The sequence below is a fragment of the Gavia stellata genome, chromosome 22 (genome assembly GCF_030936135.1).
Source record: "Gavia stellata isolate bGavSte3 chromosome 22, bGavSte3.hap2, whole genome shotgun sequence".
In the NCBI taxonomy this organism is placed as follows: domain Eukaryota; kingdom Metazoa; phylum Chordata; class Aves; order Gaviiformes; family Gaviidae; genus Gavia; species Gavia stellata.
In genome coordinates, this window is record NC_082615.1 from 1,547,605 (window position 1) to 1,571,432 (window position 23,828).

Consider the following 23,828-nt stretch of genomic DNA (forward strand, 5'->3'; position numbering starts at 1 on the left):
AAATGGATGCTCAAGGGTACCAAACTATCCCACCTTGCTTCCACAGACAAAAATGGATAGAAACAGAATATCAGAGAATATAGATTAAAAGCTATTCAAAACTGATAGAAACAGGAACTGACAGAAGTTCATAGATTTTTCTTAAACTGGTGCTGAAACAGCCCTTATCCTTGTTTTGACAACAGCCTGTCATCTGAGAACAGCTGATTTACCTGTGCTGTTTTTTTCCTATGCAAAAGCTAACTCGCATGAGCATGGAGGGAAGATTTTAGGTGCCAGCAGATCAAACCCTCAGCATCGTGTTGCTGTCGCAGTTGCAAGTGTGTCAGGAAACGTGCTTTCTCCACAATTCAGCGTTTTTCACTTAGGTTAAGATTCATCCCACTTAATATTAGGGACTCACTAAAACTGCCTGTGTTGGTAGTGGAGGAGATGGGAACTCCGCCTTGGATGAGGGTGTCCCCAGAGATTAGCTGATTCTCGGGGTTGGGGGGCTGCCTGTTCACCCCAATGACTGCCCTACTGCTGAAGACGCTTGGTTAAAGTGCCTAAATTTGGGCTGGATGATGGCCACATGGCAACAGGGGTGCATGTGGATAATTCAGCAAGACCTTATCGCATGAGTGTCTCCGGCACAGGGAGTAGCTAGGCATGAATGGAAGCTCTGCAAGGTGGTTTTAGAGGGGCTATGGGCTATTTATAGAGTCTATTATTTGGAAAGGTTTCCTTTTTCCTTCCTGCTCCCCCAGGCAGGACAGCTGGCAGGAGGGAAAGGGTGGGAGTTTGGGGAGGAACACTATGCTGTGCCTGTCCCGGGTGGGATATAAGGAGCTGGATGCAGGGAATTGAGCATATATGCTGTAAACAAGCACAGCAGTGATTTAAAGGCAGCGATGTTTGGGCTGAGAGAAACCCAATTTATCAGATCGATAGCTTGGGAGCCTGACTCTATTAGTGGCAAAGCAAAAAGAAAGCCCATTCATTTTTGTCTAACAACCACCTTGTTTTCCCCTTTTCAGAAGAATCTGACAGAGCTGAGGTCCTTCGGGTCGCCACCTCCAGCTGTCAGCAATGTCACTGCAGCTGTGATGGTGCTAATGGCCCCGGGAGGAAAAATTCCCAAGGACAGGAGCTGGAAAGCAGCGAAAGCTGCCATGGCCAGGGTGGATGGCTTCCTGGACTCCTTGATCAAGTTTGACAAGGAGAACATCCACGAGAACTGCCTCAAAGCTCTTCAGCCCTATTTAGAAGATCCCAAGTTTAAACCTGAATTTGTGACCACCAAGTCCTACGCTGCAGCCGGCCTCTGCTCCTGGGTGGTAAACATCGTGCGCTTCCACGAGGTGTACTGTGACGTGGAGCCGAAGCGGCAGGCTCTGAGCAAAGCCAACGCAGAGCTGGCAGCTGCCCAGGAGAAGCTGGCCAACATCAAGGCCAAAATTGCTGTAAGTGCTTGCCCTTTGGTGGGACTCATCACGCAAGTCACTGCTTGGGGAGAAATTCGCCACTTTGGAGAAAGCTGCTTCTCTGCAGTCATGTATTTTTAAGGGCGGGGGGGGGGGGCGGGGGCGGAATCCAAAGATTCAGTAGATTGTGGTCTTTTCTATCCCTTTTATTGCTGCTTTCTACATTTCATCTGTTCTGCTCCGGCCTTCCTTACACCTTAAGAGGAAGGCTAATTATTAATTCTTATTATTCTTACCTAATTTTTAAAATGTAATTTATCTCTAGTCATGGGTCCTCAGAAAACTTGTTATCTCAAACCAGTATGTTCCCGGTGTGTGCACAGGGGCAGGGAAGAGGAACCAGAGGCTGATTCAGAGCGCTGGTAGCACAGTGCTGGGCTGGGCTGACTCCCTGCACTCAGTCCCTGGCAATGGATGTGTTTGGCAGAATGAAGACTAATAGGAGTCTAATAATTTGTCATGGCACAGCTCCTTGTAGGCATATCACAGAATCATTAAGGTTGGAAAAAACCTGTAAGATCATCAAGTCCAACCATCAACCCTACACCACCATGCCCCACAATGCCATGTCCACACGTTCCTTGAACACCTCCAGTGATGGTGACTCCACCACCTCCCTTGGGCAGCCTCTTCCAGTGCTTCACCACTCTCTCAGTGAAGAAATTTTTCCTAATATCCAGCCCGAATCTCCCCTGGCACAACTTGAGGCCATTTCCTCTTGTCCTGTTGCGAGTCACTTGAGAGAAGAGACCAACACCCACCTCACCACAACCCCCTTTCAGGTAATTGTAGAGAGCAATAAGGTCTCCCCTCAGCCTCCTCTTCTCCAGACTGAACAACCCCAGTTCCGTCAGCCGCTCCTCATCAGACTTGTGCTTCAGACCCCTCACCAGCTTTGTCGCCCTTCTCTGGACACGCTCCAGCACCTCAATGTCCTTCTTGTAGTGAGGGGCCCAAAACTGAACACAGCATTCGAGGTGCAGCCTCACCAGTGTATCATCCTTATTTAGATTTTTGCTACTTCAAAAAAAATATTTAAAAAATCATTGACTAGAAGAAATTACTGTGTGAGTAAAAGTCCATTTCTACAGAGAGTAGCTTCTAGCCTTTCTCTTTTTTCCCCTGGAAAATTATGTCTTTGTTAAAAGACATACTGCTTTTCTCCCCCCACCGCTTTCCTGGCCATTACCCACTAACAGCAAAGTGTGGAACCCCGCCTGGGGGAACCCCGCCAGCCCGTCTCTCCGATGGCAGCACAGCATCCCATCACTCGATGGCTTCCAGGTCCCTCCTGATGAAGGCAGCCCCTGCTCGCTCTCCAAGATCTGCCTTTTTTTTTAAGGTGCTGTGGATCTGGGATCCCTGCTGATGAGCGAAGGGTCCTCTGTGGCTGTGCTTTGTACTGACACCACATTTCTTGCAAAATCCCCGTTAATAACCAAGGTGTGTTGTCAGCTGGGCTGACAAATTTGTCTTTAAATAAGTGACATTGAGATATGCACCTAGAGCGGAGCAGCACCGTCCCTCCAGCTGAGCTTGTCCGAGTACTCATCCCTTCCATCAGCACATCTTCATGTTAGAAAATATGCCACTCCTTTGATGCCTCCTAGGGCTTATTATTCTTAAAATGCTTACTACACTTTTTAGCTAAAAATATAAAAAAAATCTCCAGAGCTCTCCGGTAGCCCCTTCCTGCTGCAGATGAAAGGAGGATGGGCAGAGCACCTGAAGCAGGGGTGGATTTAGAGGTCTTTAGCCTCTAATTCTCCCATCTCAGATGTGGAATACGGTCCTGGGGAACTTTTTTCATCCCTTTATGCTGCTTGTTTCCAAAGCTTTTAATGCCTGAGCTTTTCTTTTTTCTTCTTTTTTTTAAGAAGTGGGATTTTGTTAAAGGAAATGGCAATCTTTAGGGGGATTAGTGGTACTCCACTGGCATGCACTTGCAAAACTGACTGTTTTAGGTGAGTTTTCCCCTCTGCAGATGGGGATGATACATTGCTCAGCGTGGGGGTGGATGTGGAGGTATATCCTTGCTTTTCAAGCTGGGATATCTCACATAGCTTCACTGATGTAAGGCTGATTCATACCAGCTCACAACTGGCCCCGAGCTGTCACATACTTATTTTAGTAATAAATGAGATTATTCTGATTGTCAAAAATACTTAAGTACCTTCCCTTCTCCTTTGTCTGCCTGGGAAATAAGATTGCTGCGCATCCGGGGAGGGTAGATGGAGAAGAAAGATGTATACGCTCAGTTGCACACAGATGTATTTGTGTGTTACTGTAGAGTGTGCCTGGTGGGGTACTGCAGGTGTGCTCTGTTCTTCATAGCTTATATGTGCTTATTTATCAGATCGTGCCTGTGTAATGGGATTTTATGTATATGAGCATATGCGTGCACATACATTCATATGCATGCAGAGACAGAAACTTTTTGTGTTGTTAATTCCAAGGCAGGTAGAGGAGAGTCTGCTTTGTGTTTTCCAGTATCCTGGAGAGCTGCAGATATCCCTAATATAATCCTTCTCCATTTTCAGATTTGTTTCTAGTGCGTAGCTCAAACAGTGTTAAAGTGATTTACAAGCGGTTTAGCCTTAAGCAGTTTGCATCGGGTGCAGATAAAATCAATTACTTCTACTTCTCTTATCAGAAATGGAAAGCTCCAAGTGCTTGTGGGAGCCCTTGATTTGTTTTAGACCTGAGTGTGAACAGCTCTGTCCAAGCAAAGGGTTCTTTTTCTTTTTCTCCAGATGGTTTGGGCCCTTTCTGCCCCTTCCCAGCCCCGAAGCGCTTTGCAGCCGACCTGCCCGTGAGATGGTCCCACCTAGTGCTGGTTGGGCTCCTCGGCAGGAGCATCTCATGGCATGTGCTCAGGCAGCTTTAGGAGCAGAACAAGGCTGAGGGGCTTGGGTCTTTTTAGTCTGGAGAAGAGAAGACTGAGGGGGGGATCTTCTTATTAATGCTTATAAATGCTGAAGGGGTGGGTGCCAGAAGGATGGGGCCAGTCTTTTTTCCGTGGTGCCCAGTGACAGGACGAGAGGTAACGGGCACAAACTTGGTCATAGGAAGTCCCATCTAAACATGAGGAGGAACTTCTTTCCTTTCAGGGTGGCAGAGCACTGGAACAGGCTGCCCAGAGAGGTTGTGGGGTCTCCTTCTCTGGAGATATTCAAAATTCGCCTGGACACATTCCTGTGCAATCTGCTCTAGGTGAACCTGCTCTGGTGGGGGGGTTGAACTAGATGATCTCCAGAGGCCCCTTCCAACCCCTGTCATTCTGTGATTCTGTCATTCTGTGACTTATTTGTCATATTCCCTTCTAGAAACAGGGTGCAGGAGTATGGCTTGTAGCTGGTTCAGGCATACCTCGAGCTGCTCAAGGAGCCCCTTGGGGATTTGAGCACAGCTTGGTGAATCAGCAGAGCCTCAAGGACTGGACTGAGACCAAGGGGGCTGCAGCATCAGGAAACAAAAAAATTCTGTTTTCTTAGCTGCCCTGCTCATTGCTCAGCCATAGCACTGGTCATCGGTACTCAGCCATAAGGATCCCCTTTCCCAGGGCAGAGCCCCAAATAAATTGGCTTTGTGTGTTCTTTGCCTTTGCCCTGTGCCGACACAACACACTGCTGCTTCGCGCTGGCTCCTGATGCCACAGCACTGTGTAGGGGCTGCACCCTGGGTGCCAGCCTGGGCAGCGTGAGTTGTGGTGGAGCTTGGCCAGCCCTGCCCGCAGGGTGAATCATCTATGGCGAAAGGTTTTCCTTAAAACTGTGCTGTTGTTTGCTCCTTTTTTTCATGTGCAGCGCCTCAATGAGAACCTAGGAAAGCTCACAGCCAAGTTTGAGAAGGCCACTTCAGACAAACTCAAATGTCAGCAAGAAGCTGAAGCTACAGCCTGTACCATCGCTCTTGCAAATCGACTGGTGAGTGTCAGCAGATGCAACTCTAATGGCATGAATGGGAGGTATCAGGTGCTGCTGAGATGCAAACCATGTGTACACAGTACATTACATCCTCTAATTTTTTTGGAATACATTTCCTGCACTGCAGCAAGTTTCAGTAATGAAAATGAATTTGCATTGGCTATTTTCATACATCAGGGTAGGCACTGCTCATATTTAAAGAGACTGGCTATACTTTTTTCACAGGTCTCATCTCCTTTTTGTTACTTAAATGTGTGATCAAGTACTGATGGGCCAAAACTATATGACTCAAAAATCGTATTGTAAAAACAAATATGGAATATGCCAGTAGCTTTGCAGGTTTTGAAATGACAAAAAGTTAACAGTGAAAAGCTCTAAAAAACCTGTGCATGTCCTGGTTATCAGCCCATCGGTATGCATTGCAGTCTGTTGTGTCTTCAAAATATGCAGCCTCCTATTCCTCTGGGGGGGCAATGCCCTTGTCACTGCATCACAGATAAGAGACTGAGAGATAATGGCTTCTGTTCACACTGTCCTGTTACCTGGACCCCCAGCTCACGTCCAATGCTGCAATTGCCCTTAACGCTTTGTGTTTTGGCTTCTGCACCGGCTGTTAGCTTGGAGCCAGCCAGTTCCTCCTCCAAGGAAGGAAACAGGGCTGCAGGAGACCATCCCATGCTTGAGCTCTGCCCTGGCAGGCGGTGGGGTTGGAGCTGGTTCTAGCAGCTAGCTCTGCTGACTCAAGCTCACCCTCCAGCATGTGAAGGCAGCATTGACGTTGTCCCAGTGGAGAGCCCCAGTTTTTTTATGCTTTTAAAACACCTGACTCACTAGACCTGCAGGGAAGGTGCAAGTAGAGGTACAGACTTCTGTCGTGGTTTAACCCCAGCTGGCAGCTAAGCCCCACACAGCCGCTCGCTCACTCCCCCCTGGTGGGATGGGAGAGAGAATCAGGAGAGTAAAAGTGAGAAAACTCGGAGGCTGGGATAAAGACAGTTTAATAGGTAAAGCAAAAGCTGCACACGCAAGCAAAGCAAAACAAGGAACTCATTCACCACTTCCCATGGGCAGGCAGGTGTTCAGCCATCTCCAGGAAAGCAGGGCTCCATCACACTTAACGGTTACTTGGGAAGACAAACGCCATCACTCTGAATGTCCCCCTCTTCCTTCTTCTTCCCCCGGATTTACATGCTGAGCATGACATCATATGGTATGGGATATCCCTTTGGTAGCTGGGGTCAGCTGTCCCAGCTGTGTCCCCTCCCGACGTCTTGTTCACCCCCAGCCTACTCGCTGGTGGGGTGGTGTGAGGAGCAGAAAAGGACTTGACTCTGTGTAAGCCCTGCTCAGCAGTGACTAAAATATCCCTGTGTATCAACACCGTTTCCAGCACAAACCCAAAACACAGCCCCGTACTAGCTAATATGAAGAAAATTAACTCTCCCGCAGCCAAAACCAGCAGAACTTCTATGGGAAGAGACTTAGGCAGTGCACTCCCACACTGCTTCTGCTGCAGCTCTTGGCATGTAAAGTGCCTGCCTTGCCGTGTTCTGAGTGTGGGATGTGTGCGCCGTGCGGCACATGGCTCCTGCCTGAGACCTAGCAAAACTTGCTGAAATGCATGGCCCTTTCCTTGTGGCCACACAGCTTGATTTTATAGCAGCACTGAAAGAAAGGCTGCTGTGCTGCCCTTCCTCCCAGGGTCAGAGAGAGGTTGTGTTCAAACCACTCTTCCAAGAGGCTGTACCTGTATCTCCAAGAGAGTGTCCTGCTTGGTCTGGACGTATTCAGGGATGGAAGTTGGTTTCAGGCTGTCTTGTTGAAGCTGCTTCTGCTGGTGGGGCTGGTAGCAGCTAAGTCAGAATACAAAGGTATTTCTAGAAGTGATGCTGGATGCAGGTTTTTCTGCTTGTTTTACCAGCTCATGGCTGCGTTGGGCTGTAATTTGTGTGTAAAGTATCTATTTGTATCTATCCCCATATAGCGTGCAGTGGCAAAGATAAAAAGATAGCCAAATAGTTAAGCTTTTTCCTTTGGACATGGACAGTTGTGCTCAATTCTCTGTTTCATACTCTCAAATCTTCTTAGATGACCTTCAGCAAATTGCTTTAGCCTGGATTTTCCGAGCTGTTCGGATTTCAGGTGGGTTTTCATGGGCACATGAAAAAGACTGCATTTGATGGGGCATCAAAGTGTTCCCAAAAACTGCACGATTCACCTTCTGCATGCTTAGGTACTGGGAAACTTGCAAAAAACCTTCTTCATCTTTAATCTCTGTGTGCCTGCTCTGGAAAACAGGAGTGCAGCACTGCTGTAGCACAGGCGTCTGCTTTGCGGAAAAACGCAGGCAGGACTCTGATATACTCAGATATAAGGCGTCAAAGACAAACAGCATTTAAGTCCCTTTCTATACTGATTTAGATCTCTTTTATGCAGCCACTGTAGGATTCTTATGCTTTCATGTCCTTCAAGTTAAATCTCACTGAATGCTTCCAAAACCTTTAACTGAAACAGGAAAGTAGCATTTTCATTTGAAAGAGCCATTTATTTTTCTGGGGAGATTTCGCAGGATGAGTATTTCCCTGCGTCTTTCCACAGCCTAATAAAATCGTTTAACATGTGATGTGGAGGTAGATTGTGGCTCTGAGTCATGTAGGAGTCAGTAAACACCAAATACAAGAGGAAAATATTTCATGAAAAAGAAACATAGAAATGACAGTTTCGGTTCTTTTCATATAAATACCAGTATGTGTGTAAGTGTATGTTTTACATTGAATACAGCTTAATTTCACCTCAGTACCACTGGAACAAACAGAACAGGATTTCTTAGAGGTGCATGTTTAGCATATGAATTCTTGGCTTAAAACATGAATCTTCATTCAGGTACAACTGTGATACTGTGATAAGGAAAAACTGGAATTTTGGGGCAGTTTTTTTGGCTTAGCTGTGTTAATGAAATTGTCCCTGTAGAACAAAACAAGCAAATATTTTTACAAGATAGAATGTCACTTGTGATACATGTTCCTACATGATTTTTAAAGTTTAATAATTTCCTTTAAAAGAAAGTATTTTCATTCTAAAATCAAGATAAGACATTGGAATAAAGTTTTAGAAAAACCTTCTTTGGTTGCAGTTAAGGATTTAGCAATGACGTATGCCTGTGTCTGATAGCACTGAGTTTGTGCCACAGGCAGTATAATCTCAGTGAAGGAATGGGAATATATTTGCTTTTAAGCATGTTCTTTACCTTACTCATTAACTGGGACTGCTCACAGGCTCAGGGTCAGCACCTGCTTAAAAGCAGTACTTGTTCACGTGCTTTGGACTACATACTGAACTGCTAAATACCTTAGCGTGTTTTTCATTGTCTAGGCACAGTCTTGCTGATCTATTTCGTATAGCACTTTAGCCACCTTGGCTTCAAAGCCTCCCTTTTTCTTTCCCCTTGAAATGCTTTGGATGCACTGCTGACTGGTTTTGGAAAGAAACCTTTCCCTGTACGGGCTTCAGGAGAACCATAGCAGCAAACTTGGAAATCTTGAAACCGTTAAAGCAATGAGGAAGTGCTTATGCACAAACTGCTTTTTCCCACCCCGCTCTAATTTGATGTTGTGTGAATGGGAGAAACCACATGCGGCTCTGCCTGGTCACCCGTGGCTGACGTTGGCCACTCCCGTAGTTATTTCAGTTTCTTGTATATACTTAAAATGAGAATGTGTAGGTGACTGGGTTTCAAGTCTCTCATTGAAGGAAACTGAAAATGGTGAAAGGAAAAAGGAGGATGCACAGCCTGATCTGTGCGTCAAGAGAACTGGGTGGAGGAGGGTGTTTTGATTCTTTTGGGCAGATAAAGGACATCATTCAGGCTTAGGCTTTCTGCTTTGAATACAACTGTTATTTTTCAGCCCTACCAGTCCTTGCTGAGGTTTATAAACCGTTTTCATGTAGACTGAATTTGGTTGTCTGCTCAAATATGGTGCATTGCCATAGCGGAGATGTTGATTAGTCGTATCTTCCTATGCTTGCAAAGGTGATGCCCAGAGAGGCTGGAAAGTTTTTTGCTCTGTGTTTGAAAACATGCAGAGCTTCCCCGACCTGAGTCTGTCTACCTGCATAGATGACACAGGCTAAACATTGTTTTCTCCATAATCTGCCAATGTTGTCATCTTCTACCCCCCAGCTGCTGCCAGGATGCACTTTCCCTCAGGGTGAAACACCCTTTCCTTTCATCATTAGAGACAAAGCAGAGCCAGGTGGAAGTAAATCTCTATTCCTGCATCTAGGATCACACAAAACTGAAGCATCATACGACTGGCACAGTCTTTGCAGTGGTGAAGATGAGTGCTGGGCAATGCCCTGGATTCAGCTAGAAAAAAGCGGCTTTTTTTTAATTGATCTCTAGCTGGCAAACAGCATCTGCCGCACTTGTGCTGGGTAAATTTTTCAGTCTGATAATAGTCACACGCGTTGGTAACAGATAAGAGGCTGAGGGCTTGGGGAAGCCAGTGTCAACCCTGGGCTTTTATAAAGCGAAGAAGGATGGAGTGGGATTGTTTGCATTCTGGCCTTGTCTATGGCTTGCTGAGAGATGAATACACATGTACATAAACACACAAAACACCGTTGAGAGTCTCCTGTTGCTCCAAACAATGTACAGTCTAAAAAAGAATGCAACAGCAAACAAGGGAAGAAAAAGAGATATCTGTCCCATTCAGTGTCCGCTGGTGCCACATCTCTAAATGCAAAGATTTGGTAAGAGTTGTGAATGATGCTTGGAGCAATCCTAATGCTGCAAATAGGCTCCTAAATTATCTTCCTGCTGCCCTATCCCCCTGAGCCCTCTTAATCCTACCCAACTGTGCCAGAAAAACACTGGAAAATATAGGAAGTCATAGCAGGCCCCTTAGTAGTGCACGAGCCACCCAGACAGCGCTCCCCACAGAGACCCTCCATGGCTGTTGTCTCGGGACTGGAGTGTAGATAGAGGGACCGTCACCTTCAGCTTTCCAGCCTGAGGCTTGGAGCGGTGAGTAGTTGGCTGGAAGGGTTTCACCTCTTGCTGTCACACTGAGGGCTCCAACTTCCCACTTGCATGGAACGTTTTGCAACAGAGCCAGAAACACAGAAAGATGCAGGCATGTGCCATCCTGCTCCTGGAGTCAATAAAGCCTCGGGACCTGCAGGCAGCATTAGCCACTGATTGGCAAAGTTGTCCAGACTAAATCCAGAAACTCTGTCTCTCATTTAACACAAAGGTGAACACAGGCTCTCAACTCAAACTCATGTCTGGAACAGAAATCCCTGAATGAACACCCCTTGGGCTCCTGTTTGGCGCTTTAATGGGGGAGAGCGTGGCTTTTGCCAGCCCAGTTGCAAAGAGAGAAAGGTAACTGCTTCTCACGCTGCCAAGGTGCTGCAGCACACAATGCACGATTACCAGGGGTCTCTGCTTGCTGTGGATCATATGGAAAACAGCGGAAGAATTATATGATTAGGATCAGGGATGATTTAAAAGTCTGGGCAAGGCCAGGGTTATTCCTGCTGGTGGAAATTATTAGAGTTCAATGCAATTTGTTGGGAGATGAGAGAGGCATTCAGTCCCTGGGAAATCAGCTGTCTCTGCCTGCGGCTGCGATACAAGCTGTAGCATTTGTATTGTGGTTTAATAGAGAATCTGTTCACTTAGAGTTTTTATTTAGAGGTGAAATCTTATCATGCTTGCCATAAGATGGAGAGAAATGTTGGAGGAGTGAGGACACTGCATCCCAGGTCATGTTCGTTACATCTCCTCCCCACCCCATTGGCTGGAAACAACTTGAGTTGAGACTCCACTGGGTTCCTTAAAGCACTGTCAGTCTTGGCTGGTTGCAGGAGGGAGCTGCTGCTTCGAGAGGCTGCTAGCAGGCATTACGGCTGAGGGAGCACTGAACACATTCAGCTGTAAATGCAGACAAGAACAAGTTATGTCAGTGCCAGTTCCACTAGCTGCTTTTAAAGGCCTGGTTAGAAAGCACAGCTTGCTACTACCGCTGTCAAAAATGGATCACTTTTGCAGTGTATGCAAGGAACTATTTGCATCCCAACTTACTGTTGTGCAATGCAGTTTCCTGTGTCATCTCTGGCTTTGATCTAGGGATAGATCCTGAGAGCCCTTACTGATGTGCAATTTATTTGACATCCCAGACGTGTCACCTATGTGACTGTGGGCAGAAATAAGTTCCCAGACTTTGAAATCAACCTATTTGAGGTTGTATGAAGAATACACTTAATTAAACACAGATAGTGTTGCTTTGGATTGAAAAAATGAAACAGGGGGATGAAGGCAAGCTGAACTTTCACAGTGCCTTAATTTTAGTTTGGCATTTTGTGAACTTCAGAGGACCTAGGGAAGATGCTCCAGAATCCAAGGGACAGGGACCAGGGAATGTCTAGGGATCTGTGCACCAGAAAAACGAGGATGGCTGATGGGTGGTATTTCTGAGTGGATATGTGCTAATGTGGCAGATGAAACTCAGCGATGACAAATGCAAAATAATGCAGGCAGGGAAAACGAACTGTAATCATGCATTTACATTGATAGGTCCTAATTGCACTATTATCACTCATAGAGGAGCTCTTGGAGTTGTTGCACAGGGTTCTCAGAAACAGCAGTGTGGTACTCAACTGGCGGAAGAATGGCATATTGAATATTACGAATGGGTAGGAAAAAATCAGGAAGCAGAAGTTAAACCATCATTGTATCAGCCCAGATCTATGGCGTGTCTACATCTTGCACGCTGAACACAGTCAGGTTACCCCATCTCAGAAGGCTTTGGGTGACCTAGAAAAGGTACAAAGACATATGCAACAACTTCTATATGTGAAGACAGGAAATAGATTAGGACTCTTCATTTTGCAAAAGGGATAGAAGTGACAGAAGCCTATAAAATCATGCATAGTATGTAGAAGGTGAATAGGGAATGATTATTCACTATCCCTCATTATGAAAGAGCTAAAGGTAATCAAATGAGATGGCTTTTAATTTGCTACTTGCTAAATAAAAAGAATTCCAATGACTTCTAGGATCTGAGGTGGAAGATACTCATGATTTCTTTAAGATACTAAAACTGGCAGTAGTGTGTGACCCAAACAAAGGAGAAGAAAAGACCTCTAGGACCTAAGTGGATAAAAAATAACCTCAAGAAATTAATTAGGAGTATGTAGAGAGTCTACAAGTATTAGATCAATAAAGACTTCTTGGTCTTAGAGGCTATAGGAGTAGTATGAGAAGTGAGCCTCATGAGTATGACCTCAAGGAGGCTGGAGGGAAGACCTATAGGTACTTCATCTGTAAAAACTACAAAGGAACGATGCAGAAAATGGATTTCTATGCACTGTTACTGAAGTTGAGATTAAGGATAATCCTTAAAAGTAACGGATAACTTAAAAGTAGTGCTTTGCTTCTTTTTCAACAAGTAGGATTACGTAAGAACAGATATGCAGGCTGAGACCAGGATCCGTCCAGCTTCAGCTGGACTCCAGCAAATGTCCAGAACAGAGGAGGAACAGAGCAGAGATATCGCACGCTGCCTGATCCCTGATATTTTCCAGTCTTTATATGCTCCACTTTAATGAATGTGGGTATACATGATAAGACAGAGCTATATAAGCCAGAGAACATAAAAATGGGAATTCCCGCAGATAAAGAGGAAGCATGACTGTAGTTGAAATAACTGGATGGTCTGGATATGGGAACCACAGGAATGGGATGAAAGTCAGTAATACAAGATGCAGACATGTAATTACGGATTTATAACAGATTGATTGTCTCTAAACCAGGAGCACATTGCCAGCAACCAGTGAGGACCACTTGAATCTATTTGTTCAGGCTTTGCCCTACACATCGCGTAGCCCTAAGAAAGGCAGATGTGGGCCTAATCATATCAAAAGTAAGCTTTCTAGCAAGGCTAAGGGAATATCAGCATGCACAGAAATCAGCAAAAGGCACTGGGGAAACCTCTGCAGCTTTGTAAGTAGCATGGTGGTTCATGTTCATGAAAGAATAACTCAGCTGAAACAGGTTTAGGGACAGCTCTGAGGTTGAATGCAGCAAAGAAAAATCTATGGCCTCTCCTTCTGCTCCTGGAAGGAGTCAGACTGCCTAGAAGCCAGTTTTCACTGATTCAAAGGGGCAGATTTGTCAAGGCAGAAAGGCCATCAGAAGTATTATTGCAGCTGCCTGTTAGTTGTTTTGTTCATCAGAATAATTATAAATGGTCTGGATGAGATGATGTGTAAGCAGATCACACAGTTTCTCAGTAATACAAATACAGTAATGATGGGGACTGTCTATAAAGGATTTTAAAAATTATACCAAGTGATGGAGGTATGAAATTCCAGGTAGATAAATGTTAAGTAATGTACATTGAAAAAATTATTTTTTACTTTACATGCCCCGTAAGTGATGCTGAGGTAGTTATTATCATTCAGGAATGAAATGATGGAGTTAAGAGTCCTGAGAGTATGTGAGCTCTGTGCTCCCAGAGGCAAAAAATGCCTCAACAAACAGAAAACCCAAGCCAAAATTGAATGTTAGGGTTTATTAGGAAAAGAAGAGAGAAAAAACCAGAGAAAAATCACAATCTCACTATATAAATACATTCTAAATAAATCTTGAATGTGGAGCTGTACCTCCACCCCCTCTGCTGTACCTCAAAGGAAGTAGTAGAATGGGAAATGGTGCAGAGAAGGTAACAATAAAAAGAAACCGGATAAAAAAGATTACATCATTCAGTAAAGATAGAGATTGCAAGGGCAATCAAAAGGCTTCTTCTGTGTGAGGAATTATTGAACAGGCTAAAGCTCTTCAACCTCAAAAGGAGACAGCAGAGGGGGTATCACGGGTTTGAAATCATGAGTGGTATGGAGAAGGTGACACGAACGTGATTGTTCGCTGTTTTTCCACTGTGCGAACAGGTTTTAGCAATTGAAAAGGTCAGGCAGCACATCAAAGGATGTACTTTTTTACAGAAAGCATAGATAAACTGTGTACCTCCTGGCCAGAGGATGCTGTAGATGCCAAAAGGTTGGTTGGTATCCACGGCAATGGAGACTCAGTCCTGAAGGAAAAAAACATCAGTGGCTATTAAGCACAAAGATAGAAGCTCTGTTTCAGAAGGTCCTTAAACCTCCAGTTGTGGGAAGCTGGGAGATTGTGTCAGGAACTATTACCAGGTGCTCATTTGTATGGACTTCCCAAGTCACCTGCTAAGGGCTGCTGTCAGCAGACAAGATGCCAAAGGATGTGGACCTTGGGTTTGGCCTGGTAGAGCTGTTCCTGTGGTTGAGTATTTCAGAGGGGAAGTAGATCAACTTCTTTTGCCTAGCCAAGCAGACCACCTTCCCTAGAAAATACTGGCTGTTCATAAAAGCATCTGGAGGTACACGTGAAGGTGAGAAGAGAGCTGTTTGAGCTGGAGGACAGTGTCTGCATGAGAACCGATGGCATAAACTGGTCAGGAGTAAATTGTGTTGGAAATCAGAAGGTGGCTCCTAACACTCAGAAGGTAGCAAGATTCTGATAGAAATAGGACTTGGTCAAGTTGGAACATGTGAAGGTGGAATTCAGTGAGGATCTGAAGGTGGTGACTATCTATCCTGGGGACTTACATTCTGCATATCAATTTAAGATGGCAAAATAAAGTTTAGGGGAATGAGTCATTCAAGGTGTTCATAAGGCTTATTATAGGGATTTGTGTTAGAGCTGGTCCTATTTAACATTCAACAGTGACCCAGAAGAAGGAGGAAGTGTCGTATTAGTCACGTTTGCAACACCCCTTATTTCATAGAATCATAGGCTCATTTAGGTTGGAAAAGACCTTTAAGATCATCAAATCCAACCGTAAACCTAACACTGCTATGTCCACCACTAAACCATTTCCCTAAGTGCCTCATCCACACGTCTTTTAAAAAACTCCAGGGATGGTGACTCAACCACCTCCCTGGGAAACCTGTTCCAGTGTCTGACAACCCTTTCAGTGAAGAAATTTTTCCTAATATCCAGTCTAAACCTCCCCTGGCACAATGTGAGGCCATTTCCTCTTGTCCTATCCCTTGTCACTTGGGAGAAGAGACCCACCTTTCTACAGCCTCCTTTCAGGTAGTTGTAGAGAGCGATAAGGTCTCCCCTCAGCTTCGTTGCCCTTCTCTGGACATGCTCCAGCACCTCAATGTCCTTCTTGTAGTGAGGGGCCCAAAACTAAACACAGGATTCTAGGTGCGGCCTCACCAGCGCCGAGTACAGGGGCACGATCACCTCCCTGCTCCTGCTGGCCACACTGTTTCTGATACAGGTCAGGATGCCGTTGGCCTTCTTGGCCACCTGGGCACACTGCCGTCTGTCGACCAACACCCCCAGGTCCTTTTCTGCAGGGGAGCTTTCCAGCCACGCGTCCCCAAGCCTGTAGCGTTGCATGGGGTTGTTGTGACCCAAGTGCAGGACCCGGCACTTGGCCTTATTGAACCTCATACAATTGCCCTCGGCCCATCGATCCAGCCTGTCCAGATCCCTCTGCAGAGCCTTCCTACCCTCAGGCAGATCAACACTTTTGCCCAACCTGGTGTCATCTGCGAACTTGCTGAGGGTGCACTCGATCCCCTTGTCCAGATCATTGATAAAGATACTAAACAAGATTGGCCCCAATACTGAGCCCTGGGGAACACCACTTGTGACTGGCTGCCAACTGGATTTAAGTCCATTCACCACAACACAACCCTTTGGGCCTGGCCATCCAGCCAATTTTTTACCCAGCAAAGAGTGCACCCGTCCAAGCCATGAGCAGTCAGTTTTTCCAGGAGAATGCTGTGGGAAATGGTGTCAAAGGCTTTACTAAAGTCTAGGTAGACTATATCCACAGCCTTTCCCTCATCTACTAAGTGGGTCACTTTGTCAGAGAAGGAGATCAGGTTAGTCAAGCAGGACCTGCCTTTCATAAACTCGTGCTGACTGGGCCTGGTCGACTGGTTGTCCTGTACGTGCTGCACGATGGCACTCACGACGATCTGCTCCATCATCTTCCCTGGCACCGAGGTCAGGCTGACAGGCCAGTAGGTCCCCGGATCCTCCTTCCAGCCCTTCTTGAAGATGGGCGTCACATTTGTTCACCTCCAGTCCACTGGGACCTCCCCAGTTAGCCAGGACTGCTGGTAGATGATGGAAAGTGGCTTGGTGAGCACTTCTGCAACTCCCTCAGTACTCTTAGGTGGATCCCATCTGGCCCCATAGACGTGTGGGTGTCTAAGTGGTGCAGAAGGTTGCTAACCATTTCCCCTTGGATTGTGGGGGCTTTGCAAAAGAGAAGGATATAGAGGAATTTTTAATAAAAATGAGAAATATAGGAAATAACCCTAAGCTCATGTGGACTGTATACTGAAGAAGAAAAATAGGAAGAGCTGTTTGGCTCTGGTAACAGAGGCCTGTGAGTAGAGGGGATCTGTACATTACATGGATGTTTCCAGAGCACCTTGACAACAGAAGAGTGGCTGTGAATTTGACCAGAAGGTTTGGCATTCTCGATCTGAAATCCATGAGCCCAACTTAAAACCATTTTGGGTTTTTCTGGCTTGTGAACCTGAAGGATGCATTCCATTCATATTTCCAAGCTGTGTTTGTCAGTTAATAGAGCTGAAGTTTTCTCCTTTTTAAAAAAAGTGCAGGGGGCAGGTTATCTCTTATAATCAAAAGACTTCAGAAATGAGGAACCAATGGTACCCCAAAAAGTACCAATGGTCAAAGAAGTTGTCCATGCACGTAGAACTATTTTACAAGGAGATGCTTCAAAGAGAGGTAAGCTCTTCAAGCTGGTAAGCCCCCACTTGGACTGCTTGTGCACTGGATGTTCATGAAAATGTCCATGAGGAAGTGCTTTCTGGACAGAGCCTTAAGAGAAAGAAAAATGTAGACCCAAGGGGATCGTGATCAAAATCCTATCTACCTGGGGTAGTAATAAATTGTGTGAGATAGCTGAAGGTTGTGGCTGTTGGAGAGGAGCTCTGTGTGAAAGAGGGTGTAACAAGGTGTGAATCTGTGGCATTAAGGCAATTAGCAGCTGATGGGTTGCCTCAGAAATCCTTATGGAGATATCTTCATGTGAATTCCTGCTGGAGAAGTGATGGATCCTCCCTTGATGATTTTAGAAGAGTTGTGGAGCAGAGAGCTGAGATTTGACTGCAGAACCAGTCTTTCACTCAATGGGACAGGGAGGTTAGCAAAGTAACTGTTGAATATTTCCCATCCCCAGGTTTTAAACTTTAGCAAATGACAGCTGATGTCAGGAACAAGGTAGGGACATGGCCAGATCCTGAGGTATTGCTTAAAGAACCACTGTAATGATCAATTTAACTTGGGAAATTGTAGGTTGGGGGACTTGCCTCTGAGAACGTGAGATGGGCTGAAGCCGTGAAGGACTTCAAACAGCAACAGAGCAACTTGTGTGGAGATGTCTTGCTGATTACGGCCTTCGTCTCCTACCTGGGCTACTTTACAAAGAAATACCGTCAAGACCTCCTGGATGGAATCTGGAAGCCGTATTTGCACCAGCTAAAAGTAAGCCCTGATTTCTCTGAAAAGCTGTTGTTACTGGAATTAACATGGCCATAAATTCTGATGTTCACAGGGGATCCCCCAAGTGAGGGGATCCCCCAAATGAGGGGCATCCCAGTCCCCCCACCAAGTTGGATTGAGGAGCAGGATGTAGCCACATTTGATTTACTCCTCTTTGGGGAAGAGGTTGTGGTGTCCTTGCTCCATGCAAGTGACCCAATTCCTCCATGTACAGAGGAAAATCCCTGTTGCAGTAGCCCAAACATGGAGCCCAGTACCAATGTTGTGCAGTTTTAACCAGGCGTCAGGGATGGCCTAGAAGGAGGGAGGTAGTATGAAGAAGGCATTGCTTGGAGCAGGCAGAGCTCACTGCCAGGTCTCTAGTAGGCTTGGAAAAACTCCAGATGGTTCTTCATGCTGGACACAAGCTCTGTTCATGCCGGCCGTGCTTTTCAGCTGGTTTTACCCATGTCTTGCTGTTTGGACCAGATGGAGACTGTCGTGCTCCAAACTTGTTTAATATTTCAGTAATTTTTAATGGGTTGTCTCATACATCAGTAAACAGAAGTGCTCGCTCTCCTGCAGGATTGAGCTTTTACACATCAGTACAGTAACTGGATGTTATAAAACCTGGTGAAACGCCAAGAAGCTTTTAAATAAGGTCGCAATGGGGCAGTTATGCCCAAATCAAATAGCTGAGAAAATCAGCAAGTTCCTTAGGATGAGGGAGGAAAAACGTCATTCTGCAGTTCTTAATACTAAGCCAAAAGTTTAGTTAAGAAAGGCAATATTTCTCCAAAAATGACCTGACTGTGCTTAGAAATTTCAAGGAAGTGCCTGTGTTTCTAATGGAAAATTAAAGGCCTGTTCTGCTCAGATAACTGCCACAGGTAACTGTCTGGTTGTCACAGCCAGAAATGGCTTCCCATGTCAGAGAAGTGTTTCTGGAACTGCTAATGCTGTTTTGCAACACAACAGCAGGCTTATGAGGGTGTTAATTATATTCTTCCAAGCTGTCGTCTCAGAGAGCTTGTACAGGCAAAGTGTGATCTGAGCCTGCTTGCCTGGGCTGTGGCCCTTTGGGGTGCTTAGTGCTCTGCAGGCAAAAATCTTTGGGTTGCTTGTGTAATTTGCATTCATTCACAACAGGATTGGGAAACACTGAATACTAGATCAAAACTATCCTGTAGAATGGGAAGCCACTGCTAAATATGACTTACCAGTTTCTAATTAAGCTAACTTTTCTTAAAATATTTTCCTTGCTCATCTCTGGAATATACTGCAAGTTGCACTCGCCACTTTTTGCTAGGAAGCATTTCACCTTTCCTCCCAGGTGCCAATCCCTGTAACTCCATCCCTCGATCCTCTGACCATGCTGATAGATGATGCTGATGTAGCGGCTTGGCAGAACGAAGGCCTGCCAGCTGATCGGATGTCCACGGAAAATGCCACCATCCTCACCAATTGTGAGCGCTGGCCCCTCATGGTGGATCCCCAGCTGCAGGGTATCAAATGGATCAAAACAAAGTATGGTGAAGACCTCCAAGTGATCCGAATTGGGCAGAAGGGGTAAACATCAGACTTTATCACATAATAATACCTTTTAATGGTTATCTGCCTGTCATATTTGATGAACAGCATATATTTAACTGCAACCATCTGAACCAACTACATTGAGGAAAACCCTCAAATGTATTTGCACATTAGCTGCTTATTCATTACCAAAATGATAGAGATTTCTCATTAAATAGAGGGTCTGTTTAGCGCTTGGCTCAGTTACCATAGAAATGCCTCTGAAACTGAGAATGGAGAGAGCTATGTGCTGGATGCTGAGCTATGTGTAAGACTACTGCATCCTCTAGCCGGCTCGTCTTATGTGTTGTGTCCTGACTCAATTTCACCAGGAGGGTAAGTAGGGCTTCCTACATCTTAGAAGAAGAGAGAGGGCCTGGGCACAGAGGTTGAAGCTGCCATGAAGGTCACCATGCCCTGAAGATGAGCTGGATTAACTCGCTCCCACGCTGGCACCAGCTAGGAGGTCCTCATTGCAACACCCCTGGCTAAAACTTGTATGGGAAGGCTTTTCCACTCCTGACTCTTCTCTCTGGTCAGCGCACAGACTGGTCTTCTGCTATCTCAATTTGCACCTATTTCTACCCACTGGTGAGGACTCCCAGCGGGGATGGAGCAGACCCAGAGTCAAATCCCTGCTTGGGTATGAGTGCTGAGATTATTTTTTTAATACAGAGCAAAGCACTGGCAACAGGCGAGAGTGACCCGAGCTTGGTGCTTGCAAATTCATATAGATTTGGAGATGTCTTGGGGTTGCCCAGGTTGTTTTACTGGTGCCTCCTCTGCTTTCCTCATAGAAAATAACAAGAAGCTATTAGATTTGATCCTGTGTGTGATGAAAATAAGCTCATTTTTCATTAGAGCAAATTTCTATTTCCTGGCCAACCTGGTCGTCATGCTTTGTAGTTATCCAAAGCAGTGTATGGAAAAGAAAGGATCCCAGAGGAGGCACCTAAATACCAACCTCCAGTATGGAACAAGAGGAATAGACCCTGTAACATTCATATGCTGCCATTACAGCTTGCTGTGCAAACACAGCATCTCTTTTTCCCCTCCCTCCGCCGGCACACACCAGGCAGGCAGGTACTCTAAGCGGGGAGTTTAGTGTGTTGCTGTGATGTCTCAGGGCCGTTGGCTAAAAGCATCATTAACTGCCCCATTACAGTCAATAAGGGAGCGTTTCATCATCTGGGAAATGGTGCTTCTTTGCTTTCACCTGCTTTAAGAGGTTTAAACCCACACCCCTCTCTCTGTCAGGAAAGGGACATTTGAGCAGCTTTGGGGTTAGCTGCTGTCATTCCCTCTGACTGTTTCACTGTATAAAATATTCCTGGATTCAGAAAAATGGGGGCTGCTGATCAAGGATGTGGATTGCATTGTGTCAACATATTCTTTTAAAGGTCAGGCCTAAAGGTCACTCTGAACTTCTTGTCTTAGATCTTTTTATCACCTCTCGAGGTCCCAATGCCTCTAGCTTAGGCAAGGGACCTAAATTTTAGCCAGTGGAGTTAGTTGGAGTGATTCAGTGTAACAGTGATGGTGTAACAGCATCCGGAGCATCCTCACCACCTGCCCAGAGAAGTAGAGAAGTGCAGAGAAGTAAGTTGTGTGAAGTGCAGAACAGCTCTGAAGGAGACAGCACAAGCGCTTGACCCTGCCCTTCCCAATACAAAGCATGCCAATGTAGAGCATCCCCGTTTCACAGTTAGGCACTGGGCAAGGGAGTCCAATTCCCTCGTGAGGAAAGAAGCTGTCCTAAATGTGACCCTAAACCCTGGGCAAAATGGAGTTGAAACCTGCTCTTTGTTCTTGCTTTTATGCAAGATTAAATGCACCAGTGGGTTCTGGGGGGAAAAAAGTACTTGCTAAAAGTAACCCCAAGCTGTCCCATCTTTGTTCAGTGATGCCCATGCTCTTTTCTCGAGAAAGAAGACACAGTTATTGCTTGCCCTTGAGAGGTCTTAGACCTGATTCTCTTTATTGGACAGCCAAGACCACCAGTGCCATTTTCTGCACTGTATGTTGACACCATCTTACCCCTCTTTCTCTCTTGCAACTGCTGGTATGTGTATATAGCTGCCATTGCAGCATGGAGCAACCCTCTGACCTCCTCACATCCTCCTTGCTGCAAAGCGTCACATCACATCCAGCCTTGCTGTGGCAGGTACCGATGCTGTTTCCCACAGGTATTTGGACACAATGGAACGAGCCCTGGCTGCAGGAGAACTGGTGTTGATTGAAAACCTGGAGGAATCAGTGGATCCCGTTTTGGGGCCATTACTGGGGCGGGAAACAATCAAGAAAGGAAGGTGAGCTTCTGTGAGGTTTAATGACATGTGTGAATGGGTTCTTTGTGCTGTTGTGCTTTCTGTTCCTGACCTCAAATTGTGGGTGTTCATATGCAGCAGCACTAACATCCTGCCTTCAGAAGTGAGGGCATTTTTAAATCAGGCAATCACAGGTAATTCAGTCATAGGATGGTTTTGAAATAAACCTAGATTTTTCATTTTATTGGACAGTGTCATTCAAACCTCACATAAAAGAGAGACCTGTAATTCTCCTTTTGTATCTTGACCTTGGTGTCTGTAATTGGCTATTCTGACACTGAATTATTACCAAAATAGCTATTGCTGTTGTGAAGAAAAAGTAACCCTGAACTTCAGCAAACACTGCACACCGCTTCGGAATACAGCTATGGGTTTAAGCATTAAGAATACGTAAGTGTTTCTTAATGAGGTCAAGTTCTTCACAGCAGCTGCTGGTCACCCTCCAGGCTAGAGGAGGTCAGCGAGAGGGGCAGCAAGGGAGTTCACTTTTTCCTTCTTTCTGTATGTAAAGTAAAAGAAGTACAGTTTTAGTGTGTGCTCAAATAATGGCAACAAATAAAACCTCGTGCTGAGCACTGAACTTGATTCAGGGGCTCTTTTGGTGATGTTTTGCTGGCTTTTGCAGAGAGGATTCATCTGCCTTTAGAAGGATGCACATCGTTTGGGCTTTTAAAAGTCTCTGCTGCCGACGGCTTTGCCACTCGCAGGAGCCCGGCATGGGCTGACCTCTGTGCCTGCTGCAGTGCCTCGCAGTGCAGTCCTGCTCTTGGCTTTGAGCATTAAAGAACAAAAAGCCTGTTAAACTCTCTTTCACATTCCTTAAGTTCTTTGAAGATCATTTCCTTACTTGCCTAAAATATCCTAGCATGATGTAAACTGCTGGGAAAGGCAAACTGTCTGGAAAGTTTGCAGGGGAAAACATCATGAGAAAGGTGGCTGGTTGTGGGTTCAGCTGCAGGATGGAGGGGAAGGATCATTTCAGAGGGAATGACGCTCCCAGTGAAGGGGATTGAAATATTTGAAAGTGGAGATGGGGGTACAGCAGAGGTGGTGGGACTCCTGAGCCCTGCTACAGTGAAAAACTGAAGTCATCCCCTTTTGGGACTGTATATCTCTGCTCGCAAAAATCCCTGTGAGATCACACGTTTCCTAAGAAAGGGAAAATAAGTCATAAATCAAATAAAAAGTCTGTGGGTTTCGTGTTTTCCAGCACATGAGCCCAGACCCCACAGGTAGGTGCTGGTAGTCCCAGAGCAAGAAGGTTTTTTGAAGTCAGGGCTCTTGGCAGTATTTTTGGTTGCTGCTGTGAGCTGCATGTACTGTTTGATTTCTCTCTGCCTCAGTTTCACAGCTGTAAAAGCAATCGAGGCAGCCAAGAGGACACCTAGTGAGCTGATGTTTGATTGGAAAGTGTATTCAAATTCCCGTGATAACACCACTGGTCTTGTAACAATGCAACTGCATCCCTGAGACCTTTTCCAGTTTCTCTTTTCCTCTGGTTCCCATGGGCTTTGTTAAACTTGGGTTCAGAGTAGGTTGATTCCTGAGGTCTCTGTAAGTTTTAGACTTAATGTCAGAAATGCAGAACAGAAGAAGGTTGGGTTTTCCTGAGTGACGTTACCTTCCAGGAATGGCAACCAGCTGCTCTCCTAATCTGGCTTCACTGCTCAAGCGCAGTGCGACCACAAAGTTGGCCTTATCTGAGCCAACAGACTAGGCAATTTTAGCTGGGGTTAATTACAATCTCAATGCTGAGAGGCTTTTCCTCCATGTAACTCCAATTTTAGGTAGAATACAGCCTCTGTAAAAAGCAAGGAGGTTTCATGGTTGAACTGGCCATCCTGCTGCTGGACACTGTGAGCCTTCTCAAATAGGATCCAAAATTCAGGGGCAACAGTCTGGGTTTTTTATCCTAAATCAGAAGTGATTCAGGTGTGTCCAATTTTAAATACTTCTT

At 45.6% G+C, this 23,828-nt stretch overlaps 1 protein-coding gene across 1 annotated transcript in view; it reads left to right on the forward strand.

Moving 5' to 3' along the window:
* Nucleotides 1–23,828, forward strand: part of DNAH9 (dynein axonemal heavy chain 9) — a 215,543-nt gene that overhangs the window by 110,474 nt on the left and 81,241 nt on the right. The window contains exons 50-54 of the mRNA XM_059828377.1: nt 1,020–1,445; nt 5,273–5,392; nt 17,787–17,975; nt 19,306–19,541; nt 21,731–21,853. Coding sequence (XP_059684360.1) covers nt 1,020–1,445; nt 5,273–5,392; nt 17,787–17,975; nt 19,306–19,541; nt 21,731–21,853 — 1,094 coding nt within the window. The remainder of the gene's footprint in view (nt 1–1,019; nt 1,446–5,272; nt 5,393–17,786; nt 17,976–19,305; nt 19,542–21,730; nt 21,854–23,828) is intronic.